Source organism: Dichotomopilus funicola (genome assembly GCF_033296635.1).
Source record: "Dichotomopilus funicola strain CBS 141.50 unplaced genomic scaffold C8A04scaffold_2, whole genome shotgun sequence".
NCBI classification, from domain to species: domain Eukaryota; kingdom Fungi; phylum Ascomycota; class Sordariomycetes; order Sordariales; family Chaetomiaceae; genus Dichotomopilus; species Dichotomopilus funicola.
In genome coordinates this window covers 856,743-878,040 of record NW_026944023.1, presented here as the reverse complement: position 1 = coordinate 878,040, position 21,298 = coordinate 856,743, and the positions used below count along the sequence as shown (strand labels likewise).

General features: G+C 56.5%; 7 protein-coding genes across 7 annotated transcripts; 4 read left to right on the top strand and 3 right to left on the bottom strand.

The window, feature by feature from the left end:
- Positions 1-488: 488 nt before the first annotated feature.
- Positions 489-2,087, top strand: C8A04DRAFT_8709 (uncharacterized protein; the record flags this gene model as incomplete). Its single annotated transcript, XM_062785214.1, has 3 exons — positions 489-1,370; positions 1,488-1,815; positions 1,876-2,087. The coding sequence occupies 3 exons, from the start codon at positions 489-491 to the stop codon at positions 2,085-2,087; spliced, it is 1,422 nt and encodes a 473-aa protein (XP_062641201.1).
- An 87-nt stretch (positions 2,088-2,174) lies between these two features.
- On the bottom strand, positions 2,175-3,101 carry C8A04DRAFT_33925 (vacuolar protein sorting-associated; the record flags this gene model as incomplete). The annotated part of the gene is made up of 3 exons (XM_062782655.1): positions 2,175-2,564; positions 2,681-2,917; positions 3,018-3,101. 3 exons carry the CDS (start codon positions 3,099-3,101, stop codon positions 2,175-2,177), a joined length of 711 nt encoding a protein of 236 aa, XP_062641200.1.
- Positions 3,102-3,391: 290 nt separating this feature from the next.
- C8A04DRAFT_8761 (Noc2p family-domain-containing protein) lies at positions 3,392-5,743 on the top strand (the record flags this gene model as incomplete). Its single annotated transcript, XM_062785234.1, has 2 exons — positions 3,392-4,639; positions 4,679-5,743. 2 exons carry the CDS (start codon positions 3,392-3,394, stop codon positions 5,741-5,743), a joined length of 2,313 nt encoding a protein of 770 aa, XP_062641199.1.
- A 176-nt stretch (positions 5,744-5,919) lies between these two features.
- Positions 5,920-8,567, bottom strand: C8A04DRAFT_8858 (uncharacterized protein; the record flags this gene model as incomplete). Its single annotated transcript, XM_062785267.1, has 3 exons — positions 5,920-7,311; positions 7,377-7,979; positions 8,046-8,567. The coding sequence occupies 3 exons, from the start codon at positions 8,565-8,567 to the stop codon at positions 5,920-5,922; spliced, it is 2,517 nt and encodes an 838-aa protein (XP_062641198.1).
- A 1,853-nt stretch (positions 8,568-10,420) lies between these two features.
- C8A04DRAFT_33922 (uncharacterized protein) lies at positions 10,421-12,786 on the top strand (the record flags this gene model as incomplete). Its single annotated transcript, XM_062782654.1, has 4 exons — positions 10,421-10,473; positions 11,074-11,140; positions 11,199-12,684; positions 12,746-12,786. 4 exons carry the CDS (start codon positions 10,421-10,423, stop codon positions 12,784-12,786), a joined length of 1,647 nt encoding a protein of 548 aa, XP_062641197.1.
- Positions 12,787-13,499: 713 nt separating this feature from the next.
- C8A04DRAFT_24380 (chromatin-remodeling complexes subunit NGG1) lies at positions 13,500-15,894 on the bottom strand (the record flags this gene model as incomplete). Its single annotated transcript, XM_062779124.1, has 2 exons — positions 13,500-15,163; positions 15,396-15,894. The coding sequence occupies 2 exons, from the start codon at positions 15,892-15,894 to the stop codon at positions 13,500-13,502; spliced, it is 2,163 nt and encodes a 720-aa protein (XP_062641196.1).
- A 2,120-nt stretch (positions 15,895-18,014) lies between these two features.
- C8A04DRAFT_8891 (uncharacterized protein) lies at positions 18,015-20,836 on the top strand (the record flags this gene model as incomplete). Its single annotated transcript, XM_062785283.1, has 4 exons — positions 18,015-18,284; positions 18,363-18,488; positions 18,588-18,905; positions 18,995-20,836. 4 exons carry the CDS (start codon positions 18,015-18,017, stop codon positions 20,834-20,836), a joined length of 2,556 nt encoding a protein of 851 aa, XP_062641195.1.
- Between the last annotated feature and the right edge of the window lie 462 nt (positions 20,837-21,298).

The window sequence follows — 21,298 nt, the reverse complement described above, 5'->3', positions numbered from 1 at the left end:
ATCAACAAACCTGGGGTGGTGTTTACTTGCAGCCGCGGTTCGACCGGTGAGGACCTGGATTGTGGAGATGGCGTCTGCGGGTCTGTTGATTTCTCGCGTGGCCCGTTGCCTGGGAGACCCGAGGGAGCATCGATAGGCTTGGCACCACCAAGTGGAGTTGACGTGGGCTTGATGTGGGGTCTCACTCGGACTTTATTTTCAGTCCGGGGTTAGGGTTGCTTGTTCATGCCCTTTCGAGGGGTTAACTCAATCTCAACTGACGACAACATTCATCAACAACCCTAAGTTCCAAACGCCCTTTTCCTCTTACTTGGTAAGATGACCTAAACTAACTAAGTAATGGGAGTATTTTAAATACTAACATATCATGTAGGAAAACCTTCATTGCGGTGACACTTATTCGACGTACTTTGCACATTTTAATTTAAGAATTTCATTCTTATGTTGTCATAAAAACGACTTCACCCGTGGGATCGATAACTTTCCCCATGTCGATCGACCTTAACTGGGAAACCGTCACGGGCGGCCCGGATGGCCAAGAGCTGGCCGACGGCATCCGTGACTTCATCCACACCAAATTCCAGTCAGTGCCGTTACCGCGCTTCATCAAGTCCGTCACCGTTCTCGATTTCCAGTTCGGCGCTATCCCACCCGACGTCGAACTCAAGGATATCACCGATCCATTACCGGATTTCTACGAGGATAATGTCGAGTCCGACCTCGCTTCCGACGACTCGGACGATGAGGAGGATGCTGCCAGCAGCGCTCCACCGACCCCGGGTGAGCGTCGTCGCCGAGCTGAAGCCGAAATATTCGGGAATAGCGCTCGGAGCCCAAGCCATCTCCCACCGCATTTGATGTTTGGGGGTCCCAGCGGCCCTGGCGCGGGAAACTTGCGCAACGGGGTGACTACCCCTGGGATTCCGGGAGGGACGTCCAACCTGCATTATTTCCACTCCCACTTGGCAAGCGGCCTTTCTGGGACGCAGACCCCCCTCGCGGCCGTAGCCAGCGCTCATCACCTCAACACCGCCAATTGGCTTGAAGGCCACGGCCACGGCCACAGTGTCTCTGTACCAAACCTCCGTGGCTACCCCAATATGGGAGGCGTCAACCACGAAATAAGCCCGCAACCGGTGCCAGTTCACAACAGAAACCCGTCTCAAAGCTCTGTCTCCATCGCCGAGTTTAGCGTAGCCGGTGGCAATCTCGGCCCACCATCACCCGCCAACCTCACCGTCCCTTCGCTCCGAGAGAAGCACAGCGTCTCAACACTCGCACCCACCTCCGCTGGTACATCTCGTCCCCCCGCCCGTGACCGGGTGGCTCTTATGGGCTCCGCCGTTGGTGACGACGATGACGATGACAACGTCGCCAGCGAGCCCAACGCTACCAGCGCGAGGGCAAGCCGAGACCAATTGCTCCCGAAACAACAACCGCAACAGCAACAACAACCACACCCACACCACCACCATGCCCACCACCAGCACCCATCACAACCCCAACAGCAACAAGCTAAGGAAGACGACAACAACCCACGCCTCCGCGAACGCCGTATCGACGACATGCAAGCCGTCTTCCGCATCCGCTACGCCGGCGACGTCAAGCTACTCCTCACGGCCGACATCCTGCTGGATTACCCCATGCCCAGTTTCGTTGGCATCCCCGTGCGACTGAGCATCACGGGTCTCACATTTGACGGCGTCGGCGTTCTGGCACGGATTAGGAAGAGGTTGCATTTTTGTTTTTTGAGCCCCGAGGATGCGGTTGCTGCGGTCGGGAATGACGACGGAGAGGAGGACGAAGCCGGGCCGGGTTCGCCACCTCCGAGCCGGGGTCGGCCATTGACGAGGCAGCAGCATCATATGCCGCAAGGCGGCGGCAGCAGGGCTGGTGGGGGGCCGGGAAATACCAAACTTGGCGGGTTGTTGCAGGAGATTAGGGTGGAGAGTGAGATTGGGCAGAGGGAGAGTGGGAAGCAGAGCCTGAAGAATGTCGGGAAGGTGGAGAGGTTTGTGTTGGAGCAGGTGAGGAGGATATTCGAGGAGGAGTTTGTATACCCCAGTTTCTGGACGTTTCTGGTTTAACTTAACCCACGGCGCATCGGGGAACTGAATCGGAAACAAGTCACCGCGCAAAACCAAAACACGGTAGGGACAAAACCCCGGCCTTGTTCATGACAGGGTTCTTTTAAACCCCTGATACGCCGAGTTGATATCCAGCTCTAACTCTCGCGCCTGGTCCTCCGTCAGCTCCTCCGTCGCCTTCATCTGGTTGAGTGTGATGAGCCATTGCACAATCTTCCCCCGGTTGTCAAAGTCCCGATCCGTCACCTTGTTCACCGACTGAATCACATCTGTCAGCAGCGGGTGAAGTTGGTCTTTCGCTAGTAGCCCAAGCCGTAACGCATCCAAAAAGGTAATAAAGTCCTGCGTCGCCTCCAAGATCAATGTTCCGCTAGTGGTACCGGCCGTGGCCGGTGCCAGGGCAGCCCCCGAACTCGCTGTTACCGCGGTCGATGGCATGCCTACCCGTATCCTCTCTGTTGCGCGGGGCACCTCGAGCTATATCATCTCCCCGAGACTGTCAGCATCGTATCGTATCGTATCGCATCGCATCGCCGACAAAACAATTCAAGACTTTAGCCGGGCAAATAGGTAAATAACGGGGACACACGCACGTCCCACTCAGCCTTAAACTCCTCCAACCCCACAAATGCCTTGGCCACCGTTTCATCGGCAACCAACGACTTGTACTGCTTCAGCGACCGCTCGCAGATCTCTGTGTAGTCTGCCTCGGGGATGGCATCTTTGAGGAATGCCTTCTCGAGCTCGTCGATCGTGACGATGATGCTGAAAATCTCGGCGAGGGAGTCTTGGAGATCGCGTTCGGCGCGGGTGTCGGCGAGTTTGACTTCCTGTTTTTTTCTCCTGTTAGCGCGGTGGTTTGGGGGAGGTAGGAAGGAGAGCTTGCGGTGGGCATGGCATGTATGGATGGATGAATTGGGGGAGGCAGACCTCGTCGAGGTTTATGGTGGCTGAAAGCGTCGAGTTTGGGACATAGCTGTGGGGTGTTGGGGCGTAGGGTTGTCGTGATATCATCTTGGTGGTAATGGTGTTTAAGTGAAGTGGTCTTGAGTTGGAGCTCTCCCTGTTCTCTGTAGCCTACAAGATGACGGCATCTTCAGGTGGTTCCCCCTGTTGCAAGCAACTGTGGTGGGGTGAGAGCCAAGCACCCCGACCGATAAGACCTTTGGCGATAAGGATCCCTGTCCGCGCATTGGAAAAAAAGTTTGGGATTGACCTTCTGAACCGGGTCCCCTCGAAAGTTCACCATCATTGCTCGTTGGCCGAATTGAACATCGCGTGCCTAGCGCATCCCGTCACCCATAATGGCGACCTCGAAGAAAAATCTCAAGGCGACGAAGAAATTCGAGAAGAAACACCTCAAAGGTACCCTCGAAAAACGGAAATCCGTCGCAAAGATCAAGCAACGACAACAGATCAAGGACAAGAAGAAAGCCAAGCGCTCGCAAGATGACGATTTCTTCAAGGGGCCCGGAGGCGACGAAGCCAAAAAGGCTGTTAGCAAGAAGCCCGGCGCTAAGGCGAATGAGATGAGTGTCGATGACTTCTTCAAGGGCGGCTTTGAAATTCTCGACAACAAGTCTGCTGGCAAGACGAAAGCGACCGCAAAACTGGGGAAACGCAAGCGTGGCGAGGCGGATGTCCGGGAGAACGCTTCGGATGATAGCGGCAGTGAGTCGGAGGTTTCGGGCAATGACGAGCCCATCGGGAACGATAGCGAGGACGCCGACGCCGACGAAGGCAGTGATGCCGACGACCTGGGTATGAGCAAGGGCGCCATGGAAGCCCTGGCTGCAAACGACCCGGAGTTCTACAAATTCCTCAAGGAGAACGACCCGGAGGCACTCGACTTTGACGAAAATGCGGACCTGGCCGAAATCGACGACTTGAGCGGCAGCGAAGCGGAAGACCAACAACCCAAGAAGAAGCAAAAGAAGGACAAAAAGGCCGCCAGGGGCGACGACGGTGATGATCGGGAACTTACGCAGGCCATGGTTGCCAGGTGGAAGACCGCCATGGACACGACGCGGTCTCTCAGGGCCGCCCGCCAGACGGTCATTGCTTTCCGCTGCGCAGCCCACCTAAACGAGACCGACGAAGAGAACCCGCAACGCTATACCATCACAAACCCCAACGTATTCCATGACATTGTCGTTGTTGCGCTGAAGGGGATTCCCGAAGTCCTGCAGCATCATGTCCCGGTTAAGGAGTCGGCCTCTGGCAAGGTCTATGTCCAGACAGAGGGCAAGAAGTTCAAGACGATGTCGATGCTGATCAAGAGCTTTGCCGCCTCCATCATCCGGCTCCTGGGGACCCTGTCCGATGAGGCGACCCTCAAACTCACCCTGTCGGCGTTGCAACCACTACTGCCGTACTTGCTTTCCTTCCGCAAACTACTGAAGATGCTGATCAAGACCGTCGTCGCTTTCTGGTCCCAGTCTGCCAGCACAGACACCACCAGGATAACGGCGTTCCTCGTGATCCGTCGTCTTGTGGTTGTTGGTGACAAGGCGGTCCGGGAAGTCGTTCTCAAGGCAACCTACCAAGGACTGGTCCAGGGCAGCCGGCTCACCAACTCCAACACCGTCCAGGGCATCAACCTCATGAAAAATTCGGCCGCGGAGCTGTGGGGCCTCGACCAGACCCTGGGCTACACAACGGCTTTCTCCTCCATCCGCCAACTTGCCATCCACCTGCGCAACAGCATCGTCAATAACAAAAACGATGCGTTCCGCGCGGTATACAACTGGCAGTACGCCCACTCGCTCGACTTCTGGTCCTGCGTCTTGTCCGAGCACTGCAGCCCTCTCAAAGAAGCCGAGGCCGGCAAGGAAAGCCAGCTCAAGCTCCTCATCTACCCTCTCGTCCAAGTGACTCTGGGCGCGATGCGTCTCATCCCCACCTCGCTCTACTTCCCCCTGCGCTTCCAACTCATCCGCTCGCTCCTGCGCCTCTCCCGCGCGACCGATACCTACATCCCGCTAGCGTCAGTCCTCCTCGAGGTGCTCAGCGCCGCGGAGATGAAGAAACCGCCCAAGTCGTCGACCCTCAAACCACTCGATTTCGCCGTCGCCTACAAGGCCCCCAAATCATACCTGCGCACGCGCGTCTACCAAGACGGCGTCGGCGACCAAGTCGTCGAGCTACTATCGGAGTTCTTCGTGCTCTGGTCACGCAGCATCGCATTCCCCGAGTTCGCCCTCCCCGTCATCATCAGTCTCAAGCGTTGGCTCAAAGAGAGCCGCAAGCCCGGCAAGGGCAACAAGAACGGCAAGATGGCGTCTGCGCTGGTCCTGTTGGTCCAGAAGCTCGAGGCCAATGCCAAGTTCATTGAGGATAAGCGCGCCAAAGTGGACTTTTCGCCCAAGGACCGGGCGCAGGTAGATGCATTCCTTAAAGATATGGAGTGGGAGCGGACGCCATTGGGGGCGTTTGTGGCGTCGCAGCGGAAATTGAGGGCCGAGAAGCAGCGGCTGGTGGAGGAGGCGAGGAAGGAAGAGGAGAAGAAGCGGAAGGAGGAGGAGCGGGAGGCTTTGGAAGATGGTCTGGAAGGGGAGAGTGGGGATGAGGAAGATGAGGAGGAGGAGGAGGAGGATGTGGATTCAGAGGAAGATGATGAAGATGAGGATGAAGACGATGATGAGGAGAGCGAATGAGTGTGATTATATCCAGTCGGGCTAGTTTACGGATATCTAGGGCGCGTTGGAACATATTTTCAGAAGCAATACCATCTGTGTGGATTCGTCTGATGCCCTCTTCTGCTGCATTCTTCGTGTCTCATAATGTTAACAAGCCTGTTTTTACCTCGCCTATACGAACCTCCATCCCAACCCTACCTCCAATCCCGATCATCCAGAGGCGTGGGATCGCAATACTCAAGATCACCATCATTGTCCACCATCGTAATCCCCATCCCGCTTTCCTCATCGCTCTCGTCACTCTCGTCATGCGCGTGGCTAACCGCACTCTGGTGGTGCGAGGATGTCAGCTCAGGCTTCGTGGGGGCATCGATCCGGGATCCTGTCGGTACAATGGGGGCGGAAATAGAAGAGGCGGGTCTTCCGCTAGGAGTGGTAGACACCGGCGGTTCTGGCCGCTTTGTGATAGGGGTGGGTGTCTCGGAGAGGTCTAGTCCTAAGAGATCTTGGCTGGCCGGTACGGAAGATGAGGCCACCCGGGACACCACTGTCCGCTTTCGGTCCTGCTGGGGAGCAGATGGCCGAGGCGGAAGTATGGGCGCGGACGCAGATGACGGTACAGACTGCGTCTTCTTGGGGGGAGCCTCTCCAAGATCTAGGCTATCCAGTTCGATGAGATTCGCATCGTTCTTATCCAAATCATCACTGAGTTGGATGACACTTTCGTCCTGCTCTATCTGGCCGTCCGCGCCCCGTACTACCGGCACGCCGCATCTAGCCAAGATTTTTCCGATGAGCTTGTCGTAGCGCATATGCCCCTGAACTTCCTCGCTAAGATCGAGGTTTTCGACTCCTTCGATATCTCTGATCGCCTGCAGGCCGGCAACCCCGAGCTGGACAGAGGTGGCGCGGTACAGGAAAGCGAGGAGGTAATCATTCTCGGTGTACACGTTGAATAGTTTGCCCGATACCACGGTGCGGATCATCTGCCAGTGTTGCCTGTTAGACGGCACGGGGGCACCAATGAAGACAACGGAATCGATCAGGCCGAACGCTTTTCGTGCGGCGAGAGAGCGCAAGCACGAGTAGATCACTCTCGCGCCGAGGGAGTAGCCGATCAGGGTGACGGGACGCTCGCCTTGGACCTTGTTGATGAGTGCGTCAGCAAGAATTTCACCGGCTTTCTCGGATCTGTTCTTGGCAAGGTTAAAGGGATTGTCAATGGTGGAGGCCATCGACAACAGGTAGGCTGGCCACAAGGCGGACCACAGGGTGGCTAGGACGGTCCTTTTCAGGATCTCCATCTTGACGGTATTCCACGCATAAGAAGAAACAAGTTCCCGCAGCGATTTCCCCAGTCCCAACAAGCTCTTGATCTCGTACTGGAGAGCGAAGGCTTCCGAATCATCGGCCAGAGCACGCCATGGCCTTGTGACGTCGTCCTTTGTGTTCAGCCAGCCGTTGATGCCGATAGTAACTCGGAGGCGCCTATCGTTTTGGCTAGCTGGCCGTGTGCCCCATTCGTCTTTCAAAGGGATGAAACGGAAGTTGTCCACTTCTTTGGCGTATTGGTCCACCATTTCACCCTAGAGTCCATTAGCATTGTGGTGGGTAGGGCAAGGAAGGATTACATAGTAGCAGCCACTCTTACAGTCATCCTTGCCCCAAAGGCACCAAACAGCGTCCCTACAAGCGCTCCATTCATCCAAAAGATCCCCAAGAAAGAGGCAACGCCACCCAAGCCGACCGATCCCATGATACCCCCAATCGCGCCGGCGACAACAGGAGCCGCCAGACCCCCGGTTACCCCTATCAGTGCCGCGCCAGCCACCGAGGCCAACCCGACTTTCCAGTACCGGCTCTGCTGGTTCTGCTGCTTCCGCTTGGCCGCTTCCGCCTCAGCGGACATGCCAGTCGTCCTCCGCTGCTGCCCAGGCTGCTGCTGCTTTTCAGCCTCAGCCGACCGTTCAACAAGGGACACGGCAATCTCAGCCTCCTCGGTGTCGAGGATCGCCAGCGGCAACTCAAGCGCCGAGGTGAGATACACGGCCAGAGCGCGGGAGTGGGCTGAATACCGGCCCGTGGCTAGCAACACCAGCAGCACGCAGCTGAGGGCCTCGCGGCGGTCCTCTTCAGAAATCGTCGTCAGCCGCGTGGGGATGGGATGCCAGTGCGACTGCAAACGGGCCACGGCCTCGCGGGGGTCCTCCTCCTCCTCATCTCGGTCTCGGCCCGGCTGCCCCTCGGACTCGGGCTGCTGTCCACTCCGGGGAGTTCCCGGTCGATTCTTCGCCCCGCCGTTGGCCCCCCCTCTCTGCACCCCCCCATCGAATCTCGCAGCGCTGAACAGGCCCGCCGCATTTCCGGCGGAGGAGCTACCTCGATTAGGCGACTGAAGCGTCGTCGTCCCTTGTTGCTGCTTCTGACGCTGCTGCTGCTGCTGCTGCTGAGCAATCCGGTCAGTCCGTTTCCGACGCGCGTCGAGAATCGCGACATCATCGGGGGTTGAGAGCAGTTCCCGTAGGGTAGCTAGGAGATCCTTGCGCCAAACGTCCAGATCGTCGAGGGCGGCGGCGCGTAAGCGCACGAGCGCGGGGCTGGCCGGCGTGGCATCCCCCGCTTCGGTCGTGGCGGGAATGACGATGCTGTTTTCGGCAGAAGGGTCAATTTGCAGGAGCGCTGCCGCGTCGCCGCCCGGGCTTCCCGAGGAGAGCTCGCGTGCTGCCTCGAGCTGGGAGCGCATAAAGGCTGTGATTTCGACCAGCAGTGTGTACAGGGCCTTGCGCCGGGCCAGGTTCAGCACTGTCAGCACCTGGCGCGGTTCGCTGGCGAGGGGCGCCATGGTTCAGCCTACTCTGGCTGTTCCAGAGGGTTCTACTGTGGCACTCTCTTTGGTCGGTTTTGTTTTCCTCAACTAATACTGGAGGTAGACACAAGTAGTGTCGCGGTTTGACTGGAGCGTTCTCGACATTTGGAAGAGGGGCAATTCTGGGCGTTCCCAAAATTTATGGGGCTTAAACGGATATATCAGGTTGGTGAAGCACGCAGATTTGGGAACTCTCAGCCTCAAACCTGTCAGCCCAGAGAGCCATGGCTTTTGCTCGCTTGCTATATCTCAAAAGAATCATTGAAGGCGCAGCGCTTCCAAGTTGAGGGGTCCTCGTTGGGCGTCATCCTTTAGGTACGGATACGCTTCCCGTTTGGGTAGGGGACTCGCGTGAGTCCCGGGAAATGGCCCGAGAAATTCTGTTGTGTCGGGGCCTTGTGGCCGTCTGCCTGCCGGATCGACCACCAATTATAGTTGGCCTGGATCACGGAGCCCGGCTGTTCCGGCTGTTTCATTCGCGGAAAAAAAAGTGTGAGGGGAGCCCGAGGTGCGAGCCTGAGGCTGCAATACCTTCATCTGCCATGATGGAGTCTCTAACCGAACCAAACTCGGGCAGCCTAGGGCTGAACACATCGCCTCGAGTTTCTGAGTCCATGGGCCAATCCGATAAAATCGGTGATAAACCCTGTTAGTTCACAAAAGTATGTCACGTAACATAGTAGTTCATTGCTGGATATCCAGCAAATGGCGGTATTGATGAACATGTGGAGACCAAAAAGCTTGATGGGCCCGGGTTGCCACTGCAGCTGGGGCTTCGGCACGCTCGGGACCCTGACATTTCCAGGTTCCAGGAAACGGTATCCACCACGAAGAGACGAAAACCACGATCTCGACGGCCCGGCTCGGGCCCGGCCAAGCACAGAAGCTTAGCATCTTCAACAGGTGGTCAATCTAGCTTCCAAGTACATAGTAAGGTTACCCGGAGAGTTGGCTCACCCTGCCCATTAAGTCGGAATCCAACCACGAGGGGTGAATCAACTTTCACGGTTGTGTGGAATCGTGATGGAATCAGTTAGCACGCGCGCCAAAAGGGCCCGGCAGGCAACTAATGAATGGGCGGGCTGATTCCGCCGTGCCTGGGTGCCTTTGCAGCATCATTGCCCTCGCGCTGCAAAACTTTATGCAGCCAAGTTGTCCTGAGCTCACGCGCCCAACCTGGACAGGTTGCAAGAGGGCTGTCGGCATCATCCAAGTCTCGGTACGCAACCATGAGACTTATTAGATTCAATTTATTCCCTCAGCCTACCCTCGTAGCGGTCACCCTCTCCGCCCGTCTGTGTGCGGTTTCTCCGTCGCCGCAACCTTTTTGAATTTTCTAAATTATTAGTTAACTACAAAATACAGACCTGAATACAGATTACGTACGGGTGTATCGGACCAAGACAGACGCGGCACCCCCAAGAATAGACGACGACGCGCTAATGTCGACCCTGCAGGATCCGGGAAACAAACACCCTTGACGAGTCTGGGCCCGCCTGCCAAACCAACTTGTCCAGGCTTGCCAGGGCCACCCAAGATCCGGCGACGCTCTTGGCGCTCAAAACCCCCGGGTCCCGCCCCGGTGCTTGGCTCTCCCACCTCATCGGGGTTCCTTTCCTTTTTGCTTTGCTCGTGTCATCCCGTGCGACTCTCCCCGTTGCTCCTGCCCTGCTTTCAGACGAAAGCCTCTCTTCTTGTTGAGACGGTTTCGCTCTTCCCGGGTTCAACCAACCACCGGCTTCATTTTGGTCGCTTCACCGCCTTCCATCCAGTCTTTCTTCTTCTCTCGCTGCGCCGCCGCTTCCTGGGCGGGTTGCCCGTGACCCGTCATGTCCCAGGGCCCTTTTTTGCGCCCTTCGACATGTCTGCACGATGTCCATGTGTGAGTTTGCTCTGCCACGGTTCTGGGCGCTCCCTTTTACGAAGCTTGGCGAACGCTTTTCCCGCATCGAAGGACCTCTCCCTCGCCTGAAGTCCCAAGGCCAAGCTTCGTGCCAAGCCTGGGGTAGATTTGTCCTTCAACGTTTGGCCGCTGACGTCGTCTGAGACAGCCCTCAATGAGATCCGCAATGTCATGTACGTACCTTCTTCTCTTCCCTCCTCTCCCTCTCTCCAATTATTATTGGATTTATTTATTTTTTCGAAAATCCCCGTGGCTGCACTCTAGACCGGTTGGAGTGTTGTTGTCACGGTCGTGGCCCTACCCCTCGGCTGCCAAGCCACTGGTGCGGGATCTCGATACACCGTCGTCGTCATATGCCACAAGCAATGTCCCCCCATTGTTGTCAAATACCTGTGTCACCATGTTCCCCACCTATAGCCAAGTGCTGTTTTGGGCCCGGTCTACCTGATATACATTGGGGGTGGTCCGAATTTATTCTCTTTTGTGGTTCTTTTGTTTGCTTCTCTTACAAAGAATGGAGAGGGCGTGGTTTCCGAAGCAGGTAGACTGACAACAAGGCTTCGATAGTCTTTTATTTAGCAACCCATCATGGAAGGGTGGTACAACAGTCTCTAGTACGGTTATCAGAAATATCACCGCTCTATCAGTATGACGGACACCTGTACTTCACACCCATCAGGGCTTGTCACTGACCTCCTAAACAGAGCCAGCTAGCCTACTCGGCACACTTCGTGGGAAACACTGTCACCTTGTCTAATAGGTACGCCATTCTTTCGAATGGCGCCATCTCAGGCTTGCTCTTTGTCCCCGATCTCCGTACCAACGATGCCTGCAACCGAGAGACAGCGTCACATGTCCCTTTGAATGTTGCAAGGCAGGCCGATTTGCCGCCAATGAACTACCATTTGATCGCCATTGCGCCCTGGGTCAGCGGCCGCTGTGCGGAAGCGTATATGAACGCCGCTCGATCTACCCCAGTTCGAGCCTTTCTCTTCTACCAAGCCGGCTCAGGGTCCGCGTTGCCACCACCTTCTGATGCTGTCGACTGGCAGATCGACAGCACAACAGATTGGATGGGACAAAGCAGTTGGCCCGTCTACGCCGTCTCCGGTATGGTCGGCGAGGTTCTAATGCAACATCTAAGCCTATACTCAGGCAATGTCACAGAAGCGCCGTTCGGGAGCAACATCACCGACCGATTTCTGGCCGACCCCGAGGACTACCTCCGAATATGGACCGAACTCGACGTGGGCACCTCACCCTCAGGCTTTGAAACTTGGGTCTACTTTCTCATCATCCTCGCCGTGTTTCTTGCTGTCATCACGACGACGTCACTCCTCATGCACTTTGTCCAGGCGTGGCGACGCGTGGGGCTACGACGCAGAGTTGCTGCGGGGGATGTAAATCTAGAGGCCATGGGGATCACCCGTCTCACAGTACCAAGGAGCCACATCCAGCAATACCCACTCTACACCTATCACTACGAGCCAGAAGCAGCGAGCCCTCCAATAATACCAGGCTCACCTGGGCCCGCCCGCACTCGATCAAGGACTCTCAGCGGAGATTTGGCAAAAAGCTCTGCCGCAAGCCGGGCCGCACGGTCTGCTACCGTCTCGGAGCTCGGCCTTAGCAGTCCTTTCACCGCATCCACAGCTGCGACCGACTACCAACCTACTTGCGAGATTTGCCTGGAGCCTTACGAGAACCGAGTAACCGTCATTCGTGAACTCCCGTGCGGCCACATTTTCCACCCGGACTGCATTGATCAGTTCCTCGGTGCGAATAGCTCGCTCTGTCCTGTTTGCAAAGCAAGCATGTTACCCCCAGGGTACACTCCTAGAATTACCAACGCCATGGTACGCCGGGAGCGTGCCATCCGACGGCTACGCGGCCAGGTGGAAGTGCAAGAAGACGGTGATTTCGTAGGATCCGGGGGACCACGAGGCCGCTGGGCGGCGACGAGAAACCGGTTGTTCGGTCGAAACAAGGACAAACCGAGCTTGAACTCAATAGACTCAACCGAACTCCAAGAAACCCGGCCGGTGTCCAAGCCGAGCGAGCGACAGAAACGGCGGGGGAGTCGTCCGACTGAGCCTCAAAGTCAAGAACCAACGAATACCCTGGCCGAGGGACGTATGCGCGAGTTGGCCGGGTTCGAGCCGGATTTTGACAACACCGGCTCAACACGATGTAAGTTCTTATAAACATGACTCATGCTCCTCTTGCTGGGCTTTGCTAACGGACTGTGCAGGGCAACGGATGCGTACGAGGATCTTCCCGGGCTTTTCTTGAGGACCACCACCCACCCTTTTCTGGCGTTTATTTAACGGGCTCTGCTTTCTGGGTTATGTGTATGGCATGGTATGGGTTTTGGACCGGGTCGGAACGGAACTGAATGCAAGATACCCTTTTGGAATTTTCCCACAATTTTTGTATCAAAATATCATGTTCCGAAAAAGTGTATTTGATGTTGCAAATGACTTGGCGGTTGTTAAGGGTTGGGCTTGGATACCTCGATGGGTGGGTGGTAGGCAGAAGAGGATGAAGTTTTAAGGCGAATGTCAAAAAAACTGGTCATTGATCAATCCAGACCCCGTGAGGTGCGGAGTGAACTACGTAGTGCCGTACACTGTTAGGGTGAATGAATCCCTACTATCTAGGCAGCCAGGTTCATGCATACATGAGTGACGAAAAGAATTCGGGTTCACCTTGACAGCGATAAGTGATATATAGAGCAGATTTTCCCCCGCTCCGAGACCAATACAAACGCCAAACCACCCCCAAGATCACCCTTATGTAAGGAGGAGACATAAAACCCTCGGCCACTCGGTAAGTACGACAGGCAAGTCCCAAAACACCGAACCGAAGAAGACCCAGCAAACCCCCAACGCCGTTGCCCGCGATAGCCGCCATCACTTCCCTTCGTCTGAGTCATCTGCATGCAACCGAGGCTGTATCTTCCAATCCGACCCATCCATTTCGTCCCGAGTGAAGTAAGTAAGACCCTATTCCTCCTCAACCTCCTCGTCCCAAGCTTCCCGTTCCCGTTTCATCAACCCCAGCATCTCGCCCGGTTTAAAGATGGTTGTATCGCCATCGGCCGCGCGAGGCACCTTCGCCAGCCCCTCATCGTCAAACACCGTCCCGATGCTCTCAATCCACCGCCGGCGGCGCTCCATCAGCGTCCGTGTCAGGTCGCCGATACCAGGTCGCGCCATGCCGGCGGGGCCTGCGGCGGCAGCCGCCGCGGCCGCTGCAGCTGCGGATTGGCCGGGACGGGCCTTCTTCGGTTTCTTGCCCATGGTGCGCGTCCGCTTAAGGTAGGCGGCTTGGACCTGGGAGTCGAGATCTTCGAGGATGGTCTGGTACTCCTGGAATGCCATACGCTCCTTTACGAGGTCGGTTAGGCGGGACTTGCGCGCGCCGTTGAGAAGGACTTGTTCGCGTAGGCGGGCCTGGAGGAGGCGCATGCGCGCGGCTACTTCGTCGTCGTAGTGACCGTCGTACTCGGCTGCGGTGGCCGGGTCGGGAGCGGCGGCTCCGTTGGTGTTGGTGCCATTGGCGCCGGAGGAGTTGTTGTTGGCGCCCGAGCCAGAGGTGCCGTTGGTGTTGTTGGATGAATCTTGGTGCGGGGGGAGCGGGAGGAAACCTATGTGACGGAGCTCTTGTTTGAGACGCTCATCGACCTGGTTGTAATCTAGTTTGGGGTGGGTGGCCTTTTTCCAGGCCTCGGTGTTGGATTCGGGCATGTAGGTCGCGGATGGGAGGGACTGGGGTTGATCAGGGTTAGCGGACTGAGAGGTGCCGTTGATCCCGTTGATGCCGTTGGTCTGACTCGGCGGTGCGTTGTCGCCAAAGCTGAAGTCGAATGTTGCGACGCCATTCATACCGTCTCCATCGCCATTGACACCGTTCGCACCACCCACTCGGTCTTCGGCTGCTGGCGCGCGGTGTTCAGGGCGCATGGCCTGAAGAAGCCGCGCGAGGAGGGGCCCGACGGAGAGTTTGTCGGTCTCGGCCACCTCATCATCCATACTCTCAATATTCCCACGAGCCTGATTCGGCGGCAGCTTCCCCGGCGGCGACGAGTCAATCTGCATATCTCCATCCTCTTCTGCCCAGATATCCTTGTAGTGTCTTTTCCCTCGTTTTGGCATCACAAAAGGTGTCACGCGATCGCCGCGCTCACGCAAAAATGCAAGGTCCTCCTCGGCAAAAGGGCGAAAGTAGGGTTCGATGTAGGTGCTGAACGTGCTGAAATTGATTTGGTTGCTGGGCTTCGCGCTGCTGAAGTCCTTATCTGGCGGGTCGCCGGCAATGAGGTCGGCCAAGTCACTCTTCGGATATCCTCCCACAGAGTAAATTTCTTTGATTTCGTCCTGGGTCATGCCCGGCTGGACGGGTAGAATTTCGTACACGGTCGGATCGGGGAATGTTGAGGGGTCATCACCGAACGTGTTCGCCTGGGGGCGCGCCTTGGGCGGTGGTCGACCGTCGTCTGAGCTGGACTCGTCGTCGTCGTCGTTCGCTTCCGCTTTGGCCTTGTCATCCGCATCCATATTGCTCGGAGTTCGGGGGGCAACCGGTGAAAGGGAAGAACTGGCTGAGTCGTTGTCGCGAGACAATTTCCTAGACTTGCCAGTAGAATCTCGGAGGGGGGAAGTACGTTCTGAAAGCAGGGAAGGTGGTCAGTGTTGGGGCTGGTTTGCGGTCTTCCTACCGTAACCACAAAATTTTGAGCGAGTTTTTGGGAGTGAGTAAAGGAAGGCACATTGTTGGGTCACTTGCACAATCCGACAATAAAAACAAAGAGAGGAAAAAAACAATCATCACACTTAAATGGTACATAAGATAACTCGTGGAGACTGAGATGGGATGAAAAAAAAACCAAAAAAACCGACCTGTGTTCCCGCCATGGGGGGCCAGGGTGTCGGCGCCGCCCTTACGCTTCTTCTTGTTCGATTTCCGCTCACCATCGTCGGCCTCGCGTTGTCGTCGCTCGGCTTCCCTTCCGCGCTCCAAGGCCAATTCATCCATCCGTTGGCGGCGGGTCTGGGCGAGCAACCTCATTCCGCGATCGCAATGGGTGCCTCTTTTCTCGATGGCATCGCCAAGGCGCTGGAGTCGGGTGATGATGCCGTCAAGGCTTTTGGAATCCGGGATCAGCGAGTTCAAAGAGGGGGTGTCCACCATATCTTCGAAGGTCAAGTTTCGGAAGATATCGAAGCGTAGCTCAATGGTCTCGGTCTCGACAGTTTCAAAGGGCGGAAGACCGGCAGATGGGGGCGCGGGGCCGGGGGTGGTGTTGCGGCTCCGCTGCTGCTGTTGCTGCTGCTGTTGGCGGATCGCGCTGGCGCCCCCCTTCTTCCCTGTCCCCTTCTGGCTCGAGGATGGAGCCATCCTGGGCAATTAGTTTCTCGTCACCGTCGGATCGTGCGTTGGCCGCTGCGTTAGGCACGATGTAGTCTTCTGGTGTTTCGCGCATACGGCAGCAAGTTGGGGGCGTCCGGCGCGTCCTGTCGCCCTGGCTTGCTTGGTCGGTCGCGCGAGGCTTGGTCGTTTGTGGGAGGCTCCCAAGCATGCACGTCACATCCAATGATGGGCCTTGACCACACAAGACACTGCGCAGCCCGTGCGGATCCCTGTTCGTCAACTCCTCATGAAACGACCCACCCAAAGAATGACTAAGCTAGAGTTCTTCTGAGGCGTTCCTTCTTTTATAACTATTCTGAGAACGCCCTGAAGGCGATGGCTGCAGTTTTGAGTTTTGGCAGGAACGGAATTGTCGAGGCCACTTCAAAACTGGGGAGTTTTGGGTAGAGATGGCCAATCGAAGCACAGTGCTGTGACGACATTCAGACTTCCGCTGAAGCAGTTAGCATGCACTTTCCAGTATTGCTGACTAACATCTATCCATATCTTCATTGATGCAAGATGTCTATCACCTGTACAGAATTCAGGTACAGCCGACCTCGGCAACGGCAGGTACCTGTAGAGATACTAATTATGTAGGAATGACAACCGACACTCTCCTGTCTGGCATCTTGCGCACCACTATAACAGTATCCGTATGACCTGAACCCATCGCTCAGAGACATGTAATGTATTCTATGACCCCCCATCTGCTGTTTACATAGCACTGCCGCGATGCACGTTAATTTGCAACAACCCACTTCGTTAGCGGCTTCATTGGACACTGATGCATAAGATATTGCGATAGCCCAACGCGGCCGCCAGATCCTACTCCCCATTCAGCACGCTCTAAGGGCCTGCACACCCCTCGCAACCATGGATAGGAGTCACGTTTTCTAAGACATTCGCCTGGAGCAATCAACTCGAATTCTCGACGAGAATAAAACGCATGTTGTCGACAACAACTCGGAAGCTACTGTCGTGAGGAGATTACCCACAGGACCCTATAATACTGCGGGAGCCTTCCCGTGGGCTCGTGTATTTTCCCGATTGGCCTCCGTTGAAAGGCCCCACAATCTGTTACCCAATCCCATTATGGGAGGGAAGTGGGAAGCTTCACAGCGAGGGGTAACCGTTCTTTGCCGTTCCCGTCAACTTGCAACTGAGTGAGCAACCGAGAATTCCCATAGCTATCGGATGGCGCGTCGGGTCAAATGGGAGTGTCGCGCGAGCGGCGGCACCCCGCCTACCTTAAAGATCGCGTTTCACAACAGATAACCTCTCGGCTCTCACACGAGCGATCCCTGGTTTTGGTGCTGCTGGTGCTTTTTCTCGGTTGCTCTGCTGCAGTCAGGGTCTTTGAACCGGCACAGGGATACGCTACTGGAGCTAGTTAGTGGACTCCGTAAATTCAACATTTTGGGGCTCGGCGCAGGGCCTAAATTTCAGTTCTCTGTCTATCTCGTCTTTCACTTTCGGCACAATTGAAGACAGAAACCGAACTTCTAGCCGACACAGAAGGCAAATTTAGTCCTTTCTTCACAAGCTCCCTGCTGATCTTGAAGAATCAGCTGTCTTGCACACATTCAACCCGCTACCGGAGCCGTTTCGGCCGTTTATCTGCGGCTCGCTGTCGACGCGCAAGATGCAGCGGAATGGGACATGTGGTCAAGCGATTGGTTGATGGTCGCACACTCCTACTGAGCCCACTTTGCACCCACCCCCAAGTCCTTCCAGCTTTGGTGGGTCGCGGCTCGCGGCTCGTGGGTGCTGGGCGGCTGCTCGCTCAACGTCTGGAGAGTCTTGGGGGTGCCAAAATTGTCGATCTGCCATGCCGGGAGGAGGAGGTGCGGAGGCGGGCGGGCTCACCTCAACGTGACACGGATAGGGATGTGTGTTGGGCAAGCGAGGACGATAGGGGGGAGGGGGGATGGGGGTACAGTCCATGGATAGGCTTGTAGGTTAGGTATTTAGGTCCGCTCTTCATGCTGTTGTCTCTCGTTCACGTCTTCTCCCTTCTTATTCTTGCCTGTTAGCCGTCGTATTCAACCTCTTTTTTGACCCGTTTCAACACTACATCTCTTTGCTCCCCAGCATGAGAGAATACCATGGCTTCTCTTGGTGGTAACATTTCGCCCCCTGAGAGCATGATCAGCCCCCAAATCTTTGTTGCTGGCCTTGCCGGTGTGGTATTCTTCACCATTGGCTTTTACCAGCTTTCAGGCAAGCCTTCTCAGGATGGCGACGACGACGAGCCCAGCATCGTCAAGTCGATTCTGCTGTTCTGTTACTCTTGCTTTCTCAAACCGCACCCGGACGCCACTAAGGGCGGTCAGCAGGGTGCCCTAGAGTCGTTTTACGCTGGCCAGGCTGGCGCTGTATGTCTTTTTTTTCCTCGTCCATTGGCGATCTGGCAGCCGACAGCATGAAACCAAACCGCTGACTCCCCTGAATAGTACGATGTGACTAGGAAGGCGCTTCTCAAGGGCCGCGAAGACATGCTGGCGCTCGCTGCGTCTCAGCTCCGCTTCAAGGCCGAGAAGAACGAAAATGGCGCTGAAAAGAAGCGCATTTGGGTTGATGTAGGTTTTCACTCTGATTTTTTATTTTATTTTATTTTATTCTCTTTGTAAACAAGATGATCATGGGTCGCGCACGAATCTAATATTCAACCCCTTTAGGTTGGCGGCGGAACTGGCTGGAACATTGAAGCCATGTCCGAGTTCGTCAACGTCCCCGAGTTCTTCACCAGCGTCTACCTGGTCGACTTCTCGCCCTCGCTTTGCGAGGTGGCCCGCAAACGTTTTGCCCGGCTTGGCTGGTCAAACGTGAAGGTCATCTGTATGGACGCGCGGAAGTTCCGTCTCGAGGACTATGAGAATGGTTCCTCGAGAGGAGGCCCGTCCAGCCCCGCCCAACGATCCAGGAGCTATTTCGAGCCCCGACCAGATCACGGCGGCGCTGACCTGGTCACCATGTCGTACAGCTTGTCAATGATTGTAGGTTACACGCAACGGAGCAGACGTGGACGAGCCACGATAGCAGCAGCAGCAGCAGCAGAAGCAAAACAGCCACTAACCTCTTGCAGCCCGACTACTACTCCGTCATTGATTCGCTCACCTCGCTTCTCTCGCACGATGGCCTCATGGGTGTCGTTGACTTTTACGTCCAGTCCAAGGTGGATGTGAGCTTCCGCAACCACACCGGGGGTATGGTCGGTCGTCACGTCAACTATGTCGGCCGCACGTTTTGGCGCGCTTGGTTCGATCTCGACCGTGTTTCGCTCGAGCCCGGTCGCCGGGACTACCTGGAGTACCGCCTAGGCACTGTCCTCACGGCCAACCTGCGGAACAGTACCCTGGGCTCCATCCCGTACTACATCTGGCTAGGGTGCCACAAGAAGCCCTTTTCCTCGTCCAGCCTGCCCCACGAGATTGTTGAGCGCATCGACGCGCTCGCCACGGAGTCTCCTTACCTTTTCCCCTCCAACAAGCCCAAGGGATCGGACGCTTTGACTCGCGCGGTCGAGAGGACCGCCCCGGAGCTCCGGTCCAAGGCGTTTGACGCTGCGGTTGGAAACCTGTCCGCCAACTTGCCCCTGCCCTCGTTCTTCTACCAGAATCACCACTGGCGCATTTACTACGACGACCAGCTCGAGAAGCACACCCAGTTCAACGACGAGTACATCTACGCTTTCACGTGGGAAGACTCTAAAGTGGACGCCTCTCTCCTGAAGCTCGGCCCAGACGACGTCGTGCTCGCCATCACCAGCGCCGGCGACAACATCCTCTCTTACGCCATGCAGAGCCCCGCGCGGATCCACGCCATTGACCTCAACCCGAGCCAGAACCACTTGCTGGAGCTCAAGGTGGCCTCCTACACCGCACTTCCCTACGAGGACTTCTGGAAGATCTTTGGCGAGGGCAAGCACGCCGACTTCCGGTCGTTGCTCCTGAACAAGCTTTCCCCCCACCTCTCCAGCCGAGCGTTCCAGTACTGGCTCGACAACGCTAGCATCTTCACCAAGGCCAGCGGCCGCGGTCTTTACGACACGGGTGGTAGCAAGCACGCGATTCGGGCCTTCCGATGGATCTCGCGCATCTTTGCGTGCCGCCAGGCCGTCCAACAACTCCTTGCGGCCAAGACTCTTCCCGAGCAGCGCGAGATCTGGCACTCCAAGATCCGCCCGGCCCTGCTCAGCCCGCTAGTGAGCAACATCGTGGTCAGCTCCGAGGCGTTCCTCTGGGCGGCTCTCGGCGTCCCCAAGAACCAGCTCGCCATGATCGAGGCCGACCACGCCGACAGCCAGGCCGTCAAGGGCCCCAACCCCACCGCCAAAAACACCCGCGCCCACGCCATCTGGCACTACATGGTCAACACCCTCGACCCGGTCATTGAGACAACCCACATCGCCAGCGACAACCCGTACTACTACGTCTGCCTGACCGGCGACTTCTCGCCCGAGTGCCACCCAGAGTACCTCTCCCCCAAGGCGCATTCCATCCTGAGCCAGCCGGGTGCGCTGGACGGCCTGCGCATCCACACGGACGAGATCGATGAGGTCATCGCGCGCATCACGCCGGGCACGCTCACGGTGGCTGTCGTGATGGACAGCATGGATTGGTTCACGACGGCACCCTCGGCGGGTACCGCAGCGGCCCAGATCCGCAAGCTGAACCGCGCGCTCCGCATGGGTGGTCGTGTGCTGCTGCGCAGTTCGGCCCGCAAGCCGTGGTACATTCGCGAGTTTGAGGCGCACGGGTTTGTTGGCAAGCAGGTGGGTGATCGTGAGCCCGGGCGGTGCATTGATCGGGTGAACATGTATGCTAGCTGCTGGATCTGTGAGAAGGTTGAGAACCTGCCGCCGCCGACCCCGGAGTTTGAGGGCGAGGTGGGACAGGGGCTGGGTGAGGACTTTTCGCCGCTGTAAGTGGTGAACGGGGTGTAAAAGAGGAGACAAGGGAGGAAAGGAGGAGGAGGAGATGGGAGGGAGAGGTTGGGCTGATGCGAGGACAAGGACGTACCAAGATTGAAGTTCCGTCTACACACTGCACTGTCCAAACGACTACAGTCATTACCTAGTTACCTAAAATAGAAAACTTGAGGAAATCCAGTGCCCACATCACATGCCGGTGACGTCGATATATTGACCAAGGGTGTTGGGAATCAACCTCGACCCTGATTAAATCTCCGTGGCGAAACGACGCCGAGACGTGTCTCGTGGATGAGTGCAGCGATGAGATCTAACATTAGCTATGCCGACTACAAGTTACCAGCTTCGACCCCTGGGCTTGACGTTCGTAGAATAGTGCGTCATCGATGTTTTGTTTGTGAAGTGCCAAGGAATGGAGAGCATACCTAGTCGTCGATTCGACTTCCCGTCCCCAACGGA